This window comes from Hevea brasiliensis, chromosome 7, assembly GCF_030052815.1.
Source record: "Hevea brasiliensis isolate MT/VB/25A 57/8 chromosome 7, ASM3005281v1, whole genome shotgun sequence".
Lineage (NCBI taxonomy): Eukaryota > Viridiplantae > Streptophyta > Magnoliopsida > Malpighiales > Euphorbiaceae > Hevea > Hevea brasiliensis.
The window spans coordinates 5,524,261-5,533,966 of NC_079499.1; the positions used below are offsets into that span (position 1 = coordinate 5,524,261).

The 9,706-nt window shown below is 31.1% G+C and overlaps 2 protein-coding genes across 2 annotated transcripts; both read left to right on the forward strand.

Annotated features, from left to right (window-relative positions):
• Positions 1–5,143: 5,143 nt before the first annotated feature.
• LOC110634098 (basic blue protein) lies at positions 5,144–6,084 on the forward strand. Its single transcript, XM_021783004.2, has 2 exons — positions 5,144–5,649; positions 5,741–6,084. The coding sequence occupies exons 1-2, from the start codon at positions 5,472–5,474 to the stop codon at positions 5,917–5,919; spliced, it is 357 nt and encodes a 118-aa protein (XP_021638696.2). The 5' UTR covers positions 5,144–5,471; the 3' UTR covers positions 5,920–6,084.
• A 544-nt stretch (positions 6,085–6,628) lies between these two features.
• Positions 6,629–9,475, forward strand: LOC110633309 (probable serine/threonine-protein kinase PBL26). The gene is made up of 5 exons (XM_058149868.1): positions 6,629–7,515; positions 7,670–7,881; positions 7,961–8,150; positions 8,252–8,643; positions 8,750–9,475. The coding sequence occupies exons 1-5, from the start codon at positions 7,374–7,376 to the stop codon at positions 9,020–9,022; spliced, it is 1,209 nt and encodes a 402-aa protein (XP_058005851.1). The 5' UTR covers positions 6,629–7,373; the 3' UTR covers positions 9,023–9,475.
• Positions 9,476–9,706: the final 231 nt, after the last annotated feature.

Here is a 9,706-nt window from a genome sequence, read left to right on the forward strand (position 1 = left end):
TTCACCTACAATGTCTAAATTTAAAGTTATAACATAACATTTCTTTAAATTCTAAGTAAAATAATAAAAAAAAAATCAATTTAACCTGATATAGTCGATTTATCAATTAAAAAAATCTAAATCATTATTATTCTTTAATAAAGAATTTAAAATTACTTTAATATCTTCACATAAAAACATTTCTCTCCTTTATTTATCTCTTTCTCTCAATCTTCCTTCATCTTCCTCCCTTCCACTTTCTCATCTCTCTCCCTTTGTCTCTCTCGTCAATTTTGTTTCTACTTTATGTGGTGTGTAAATCCATATTAAACCCGAAAACTTTTGTTTTCCTATTTTTGTGAAAATTCCTAATTCTACTGTAATTCTTTATTTTTTCAGATAGATTTTATTTATATTTCCTAGTTTATTTAGGACTCTAAAATATTATTTCTATTTAATTTATATCTTTAAATATGTTTTCTATTTAGATTAAGATTTTTTAATTTATTCCTACTTAGATTAAGATTTAGAATTGTTATTTTTATGCGGCTTGAATTTTGAATATGTCTTTATAGACTCGAATTGTGGCCTGACCCGAAAGTTTCGCACTGCGATCTGATTGAGATAAAAAGTGAGATATATGGTTAGATTTGAGAGTTCTAAGTGATTGTATCTTATTTTTTTTATTATAGTGAAACTTTTTCTCTTGTCTTGCCCGTGGGCATAGACCTTATGGTCGAACCACATTAAATTCTTTATTATTCTTCTTCTCTTTTTTATACTATATGATTATGCGATTTGTGTGTGTTCCTTAGATTTGCGCGCGTGCTATAACAACAAGAATTCTATAAATACCCATTGTATTTTCATTATGTATAAGCTTTCAAATTTATTTAATGAAATTTTCTTCTAAGTTATGTTTGCTTTATTTTATTCTTAGATTCTGCATTAAATCTTTTTTTTAAGGTATTAGATTAGATCATATTTATTTCTAAGGGTTTAATCATGTATTAATCTTTTTCCGCACTACACGCTGTGTCAGGTGGTATTAGAGCAGGGAGTTCACACTAATTAAGATGGCCAATACTAGTGGCAGTACTGGCAATCAACCTCATGACAATTCTGTTTGTCGAGCAATCAAATATTAGACAAACACTTATAGGGCATCAATTTCAAAAGATTTGCCATTTTTTGGGAGTTCGTAATGTTGAGAAGAGAAGTCATAAATTGAATCAAGCCGTAGTTAACCATAGTAGAGTCAATTATGATTCTATTCTCTTTAATTCTAAAATAACACTTTTTATTAATGATGAATATAGAAGAAGCAGTGTTCAGGAATTGCATACTTCAACAGAAATAAAGAAAGGTGGAAGCAAATCTTATTTAGACATCAAAGGGCATTAAAGATTTGGAGCAAGAAAAAGGAGATCAGCAAACAACTCGAAATTGAAGATCCTAATTTTGAAGGATTTGAAATTAAAAAATCTTAAACTTTGGTTTTATTACCTTTTGCTATGGTGGACGATAATGAGCTTAAATTAGAATTTATTGATAAATCTATCATAAAAAAGAAAGTTGAAATTCATTGAGAAGAGCAAGGAGAGTTGGAGATGCCAATGGAATTTGAAGAACCACCAACCATGAAGGAATCAATGGAGATTGAAGATTTATCTAACCCTTTAATTTCTATTGTCTTGGTTGATTTTATTTATCCAAATGTTCCAATGGATGCAAAGGACAATGTCAAATTCTTCAATTCAATTTTGTTCAAGTCAACTTTATTAATATTATTCAGAAAGAGAACATGGTGTGATCTTTTATTAGAGTATTTTATTCTTCAATATTTTAAATTTCGAAGTCAAATTTTCTCGAAAGTGTGGTGAATGACGTGGTGTGCAAATCCATACTAAGCCAAAAACTTGTATTTTCCTATTTTCACGAGTATTCCGAATCTTAATGAGATTCTTTATTTTCTTAGATAGGTTTTATTTATGTTTTCTAGTTTATTTAGGACTTTAAAGTATCATTTCTATTTAGTTAGGTTTTTAAATATGTTTTATATTTAGATTAAGACTTTAATTCATTCCATCTAGATGAGATTTAGAATTTTATAAATACCCATTGTATTTTCATTATATATAAACTTTCAAATTTATTTAATGAAATTTTCTTTTTCATAAAGCTATATTTGCTTTATTTTATCTTAAATTTTGGATTGAATTTTATTTATTTTAAGGTCTTAAATTAGATCTTATTTATTTTTAAGAGTTTAATCATGTGTCAATCCTTATTCGCGCTACACGTTGTGTCACTTCTTCATTCGATTGATCCTCTCTCTTTGTACTTCTTCTTGACCAACCGACCCTCTATCTCTCTCTCTTCCATGATTCGTGTGGCTTCAAACTCCTTAAGTCAATTTATTGATCCCCATTTCTGAATTACCAAAAAAGTCAGACTAAATTAAAAAAAGCGATAGAATTAAATTGAAAAAATTTTTTAATTAATTATTCTTAGGTCTCAAATTAGATTTAAAAATTAAAAATATAATTGAAATTGAGTATGAAATGAGTTTTAAATAAGTTAAAAAAAATTAAGATCAAGCACAAATTAATATGCATATATAAACTACATAATCATGAGGACAATAAAACACCACTTTCCTTCGTGCATTTGACAAGTTCTATTTTCATTTTACTGTTTTTGGGAATATCTCAATAACCCTTTTATGACTGCTTTTAGATTGTGAATCTATGACCAATCATTTCAGAGCCTCAAAGGTGAAAAACTCAGCAGTTCAAAATCCAATTCTGAGACTGTATATAAAACATTCCATGATTTTTAATTTACTTTTGTTAAAAAGAAGAAAACTTCGAAAAGCTAGATGATCTAAAAGACATCCACACACATATATATATCGGTTTTCCTATTTTGTATGGGTGAGCACTATTCGGTTTAGACCAAATAAATTAAATCAAATAGTTTTAATTCGGTAATTCGATTCAATTTTTAAAATAATTCGGTTTAATTCGATTCGATTTTGTATTTTAAAAATTTCAGTTATTTCGGTTCGATTTAATTTTAAAAAAAAAAATAATTGAAATGAACTGAACCAAACTGAATTACTTTATTGATTTTTAAATTGATTTATTTTTATATGAGATTTATGAATATATATATATATATATATATATATATATATATATATATATATATATTATTTAATTTCATTGATTAATGGTTATAAGGTTCAAATCAAAGTCAAAATAGACCAAATTTCTTGAAAATTAAGTCTAAATTATAAAATCCATTAAAACTCAAAAATCGATTAGTTCAAACCAAAGCGAACTAAAATAGAGCAGTTTGATTCGGTTCGGTTTTCATTCATTTCGGTTCAATTTCTAAAATATAATAATTTATTTAATTTAGTTTTAATAATTTGGTTTAGTTTGATTATGTTTGAATTAAATACTCAGCCTTACTATTTTGTACAAAATACAAATTAATGTATATTTAGACTTTTTTGTTTTCCCAAGAGCAAAAAAAGGTAGAATTAAGAGGATGTGGGTGAGAGCATATGCCTCAAAAGAAAATAGTGGGGTAAATTATATAAATAATATCTCAACTTAGGTATGTATAATAGTAAAGTACCTAAATTTTAATTTATAACGTAAAATTCTATTATCTTTAATTTAAGTAATATAAAATCTCTTTGTAAATTTGAGTTGCTAGTTTTTAGGTTATTTATATTGATATTACATTTATTAAATTGAAATTTTATATTTTTATGGATTAATAGCATCAAGTAAACAAGTTATGGGCTATTAAAATGTCAGTTTGTATAATTTTAATTATCTTGATTATGTGTAGATAGAGAGGAAAATTATTTTTTTTTCTCAATAAGTGTCAAATTAACAGAGAGAATATAATTCTTAATATGACAAGTATCTCGTCAGCAAAAATAATTTATAAATTGACTATTGAATGTCACAAGAGGTATTTTGTTATTTAAATTAAAGATTAGAAGTTTTGTGTTATAAATTAAAGTTTAAGTACTTTACTGTTATAAAATCTTAAATTAAGGTACCATCTATGTAATTTATCGAAAAGAATGTGTTGATGCAGACAGGGAAAGCAGCATATGCATGGGCATTCCTAGGATAATCTAATTTTGCCTTATTTTCATGTATATCCGACTTGCATTATCAACTAAAACCTATCACGATTCAGTTCAAATCAGATTAACTCAACTTAAAATTGAAATTGTATCAAAATTAATTAAATTTTGATTGATGAAAATTGTATTTGAACTGAATAAAAACTTATCAGTTTAGTTCCGAGTCAAAACTCGAATTTTCACTTAAAACAATTGGAAAAAAAGAAGATTTTGAATATAATCAAATCAAATCAGAATCAAAATCAAACTTCATACCAAAATCAAACTATCGGACAGGGTCTGGTTTCCGTCTCCTGACTCTGGACCAGTTCTAGCCCTATTATCAACCATTACTAAGAGAGAAAAAAAAGAAAAAAAATGTGGCCTCCAATGGTTTTCACAAATACTTCCATGCATGGTTCTATATTCCAGTTGTTTACACTCGCTATGGCTTTCGATGAGACTGCTGATCATTTTCTTTTCAGTGATGACAATCCCCAATCTAGCTGTTTTTTCTTTTCCTCCTTGAAATTGATCGATATGCCATTAATTAATTATTAACCATATACTAAATTAATATGCTATTCATAAATAACTTTTTTTTCATTTTTTTTTATTGGTTAATATAAGAAGATTTGAGGTTTTATACTTTTATAAATTTTAATGTATCTAGCTTGAACCTTTTTTTTTTTTGGTAAAATTGAATTCTACAAATACTCAAACAGGAGATCTCATAATTTGTAGAGAATCCCAAAACTATTAAATTAAAACTTATTAGTTATTTAGCTTAAATATTATTAAAGGGTGTGCTAATAAGAATAATTATTATCCCAAGTTGAAACACTTACTTTAATGGGTATCCAGCCAATAGGAAATTATTTGTCGCATGTGCTTGCTTATGCGATATACCCTGCAATATTGTTCTGTATCGTGTTGTTAATGTCAGCATAGAAAAAGATATTGAGTTAAAATAAACTGAGAGGGAAAAAGAAATCGAAGCTTCGCTTGTTTTCAAGCATTACATTTGCCTCATCATCTCATTTGTTCTTGCAAAAAATAACTCGACTTGGCTTATTTTACTCCATCAAACGCTTCTCCTTGTTGTCTATCTCACCTTTTTTTTGTGAAGGTAGCTAGGATAATAAGGGGACGACATTGGAATTGGAATCCTGGAAATATATATTATTGTCTCAACATTTGAACCCTTATGAATTGCGTTTTACGCACTTAACCGACACTTCACGTCCTTTATGGCTCAAAATTCTATAAAAGGTAACCTACCACACTCACTCCCTTCCTCACATGCAGCTGCTCCCTTCAGGAAATTTTCCCTGTCCTGATGGCTCACCAGGGAAGATTCAGTGCAAAACAAGGCACACTTATGGCTACCACTCTTTTCTTTTTACTCTTCAAGGCCACTCAGGCAGCTACTTACACTGTGGGTGATACTTCTGGCTGGACTTTCAGCATCCAAAGCTGGACAAAAGGGAAAAAGTTCAAGGCTGGTGACATACTACGTAACTGGTTAAGAACCATTATTCTATCTTTTGTTTATCAATTTTTGGTCTAATTATATATGATAATGATCTTTTGTATTTTCTTGAACAGTTTTCAAATATGATCCTTCGTTGCATAATGTGGCAATTGTAGATATTAGTGGCTACAACAGCTGCAATGCTCCTCCAAGCTCAGTCATTTACTCCAGTGGAAAAGATAGCATCAAACTAAAGAAGGGGAAAAATTACTCTACATCTGCAGCATTCCTGGTCACTGTGATGGGGCCTTGAAGATTGCCATTAGTGCTTCCTGAATAGAAAATTTTAGATATTATAAATATTAATTATATTTATATGTGCTCTTGATCAATCTCTGTGTGTGTGTGTTAAACTTTTGGCCATGTGATCTAACTTGGCCTGAATTTCTAGTCTTTAATAAGGGGAAGATTCTATTTATGTGTGTCCAATTCATTTCCTATGGAATTGAGTTGTGGGATTTGTGTGAAATTTGCCTTTGGTTTTAGAATGCAATTTCAACTAATAATAATACTAATAATACACGTAAAAAGATTCGAATTTTAATTGTGTGATAATGCAAAAATAAAAAATAATTTACTTTTTCTCTCTTTATATTAAAAGGGATAATATAAAATTTTTTCCCTTATACTAAATTATTTAAGCTTTCAATTTTTTTTAAAAAATATTTAAGATGGAATTGAAAATTTCACACCACTTCAATTATCAGTTAAACAAAATTAAAAATTTTTAGCTGTTTATTAGATTAATCCTTGAAAAGTATAAATAATTTAAATTTATTTAGTAATATTAGTTGTTTTAATAATTATTAATTATTTTAATAATTATTAATAATTAGATATTAATTATTTATATAGTAATTATAAACATAAATATTTAATAAAAATAATTATTAAATTACTTGTTATACATTAGAACAGTAGAGATGTATTTTTTTATTAAATTTATGGGATAGAACAAGCAAAAATTGCAATGATGGTTTTAACTTGCCATCTCTGTCTTCTAATTTTGTGCGAATGCAGAACGGTATTATATCCCCTAGAAATAGAAAGGAAAAGCCTTCAAAACCTCCCATTCATCACTTTCTTCTCCAAATTCCACGGTGACTCCACACAAATGACACCCAATTTGACCTTTCAGTCCTCCTTCAACGGCACCCTTTTCCCGGTTTTTTTGTTTCATTTTTTTTAGGGAATTTCTCTTAAATTACATTTTAAATTACTTGATGATCGTTTTAGTTTCTAGGTTTTTGGTTAGCCTGGTGTTTGTTAACCCCAGCTGTTCCTAAAACCTCCTCCTCCTCCTCCTCCTCCTGCTTCTTCTTCTTACTTCCAGATTTCATGTGTAGAACATGCATGACATTCTTTTGATGCCTTTTTAAAATTTTTTTTAAAAAAAAGACTTGCTATATATCCTGTTACTGAAAGGATCAAGGTTTTCTTTTTTTGATTTTCGTTTTCTTGGGTTTAGCCTTTTGGGTTGGTCATCTGTTTTGCAAGTTCCTACGGATTGAAAATTTTCGATTCTGTAGGAACTTGCTTGCTTATGCTTTTTTTTTTATATTTTTTTTTACCCTTCATTCGAATAAACCATTGAAACTTTCGAGGGTTAGTCTTTAAAAGAGAAGAAGAAGAGGAAGAAGAAGAAGTGAGATTAAGGAACGTAAGCCAATCAAACTTTGATATATTTCACTATAAATTTCTTGAAAAATGAGTTGCTTTTCGTGCTTATCTTCTCATGACAAGAAAGCAGCTAAAAGGTCGAGTAGCAGCAAAAGGTCGAGGTCACATTCGCCTATATCTCTTCCTCATAAAAAGGAAACCAATGCTGCTGGTCCGCCGCGGCCTACTGGTAAGTATCATTTAGTCCCTAGAGCAGACTTCAATATCATCAAGCCAATTCCAACTATGGTTACATGCTTGCGTTAATTAGTTAATTTCATAGTAACGATCTTTTCTTGTTGGAAAGGCCTGATAATAAGCTACAGAATTATTTGTTTGTACAGAGAATCCTAAACCAAAGCCCCAAGCTGAACCACAAAACAATGGGGATGCAACCAATAATAACAACAGCAAAGAAGGTGTTAACAATATCGCAGCAGAGACATTTACTTTCCGTGAACTAGCCACTGCTACAAAGAATTTCCGACAAGAATGTCTGATTGGAGAAGGTGGGTTTGGAAGAGTTTATAAGGGAAAACTTGAAAAGACCGACCAGGTAATTATGACTGCTCTTTCCTTCATGTCTATTCTTTAATATATTATTGTCTTATACGGTTTGGTTGGATGTAATTCAGGTAGTGGCTGTGAAGCAACTTGATAGAAATGGGTTGCAAGGAAACAGAGAATTTCTGGTAGAGGTGTTGATGTTGAGTCTCTTGCATCATCAGAATCTTGTAAATCTTATTGGATATTGTGCTGATGGAGACCAAAGACTTCTGGTATACGAGTACATGGCATCAGGATCTCTCGAAGACCATCTATTAGGTATATAACCTATATATAACAATTCCTATACACAAAACCTACATATATGTATTAGTTAACATTGCCTGGATTTATGATGCACTGGTTCATTTGATTTTCAGATCTTCTACCAGAGCAAAAGCCATTAGATTGGTTCTCAAGAATGAAAATAGCATTAGGTGCTGCTAAAGGATTAGAGTATTTGCATGATAAGGCCAATCCCCCTGTGATATATCGGGACCTGAAATCATCAAACATTTTGCTGGACGAGGACCTCAATGCGAAACTGTCGGATTTCGGGCTAGCCAAGCTGGGACCTGTAGGGGATAAAACCCATGTTTCTTCAAGAGTAATGGGAACATACGGTTATTGTGCGCCAGAGTACCAAAGAACTGGCCAATTGACAGTTAAATCAGATGTATACAGCTTTGGAGTTGTTTTACTGGAATTGATTACAGGAAGAAGAGCCATTGACACAACCAAACCAACCGAGGAGCAAAATCTAGTCACCTGGGTAACTAAGCACACTCACTTCTCTCTTCTTATAGGTGTACTTGTGTTCAGGTCAAACCCGCTTGTGGTTTTCTAATAGAGATTGTGTAATTTATTTTCCTGAACAGGCACAACCTGTGTTCAAGGACCCAAATAGATACCCAGAACTTGCTGATCCACTTCTACGGGGAGAGTTCCCGGTTAGAGGCCTAAATCAAGCAGTTGCAGTAGCGGCCATGTGTCTACAAGAGGAAGCAGGAGTTCGGCCCTTGATGAGCGATGTAGTTACTGCTCTGAGTTTCCTTGGAGGAGGTCCAGAAGCAGGCAGTGTTACACATGATTCTTCCCCTTCTTCGCCATCAGAACTAAACACAACGGGAGATGATGAAGACAGCACATGAGAACGTGAAGAACCAGTGGCAGAAGCCATGGAATGGGGCTCAAACTCAAAGCAGTGTTGAAGTGCTTCTTCATTTTAACTAATTATCCGTTGCATATACTGTATGGATGGATGGATATGGCCTTTCCCTGGAGAGATTCTTTAATTCTGTATATTGTTCTGTATAAACCCATACGTAAGGAAGTTATTGATATGGGAGGAGGATGGAACATGAGCTGAGAAGAAGATGAAGATGAAGATGAATTTCTGAGAAAAAGCATAAGGTTTTATAAGCACTCATCAAATGCTTCACGAATGTTTCTATAAGGGATTAGTGCAAAAAGACTAAAGTTTTGGTTAGTTTCAATATTTCTGCTGTAATTGTGACGCTTGATCTATCAGATAGATTTTACAGTAGGCTGTGCATGTTCAAGTATATTTCCTTCTTCCTCTCAATCAAGATATTCTCTCTCTCTCTCTCTCTCTCTCTCTCTCTCTCTCTCTCTCAATTACAGAGGAAGCAACTCTGTCATACACCCAGTCTTCAGGAATTTACTCTTGTTTTACCAATCTTCAGGAATTCTGGGAAAATTCTAATTAAAATTTAATCTTAATCTGTCATACACCCACTTAAGTTCAATTAATTTTGTGGCCATCTCAAAAGTGTCAAAAGAACAGAGCTAAACATTCTTGATAAAACCAAAAC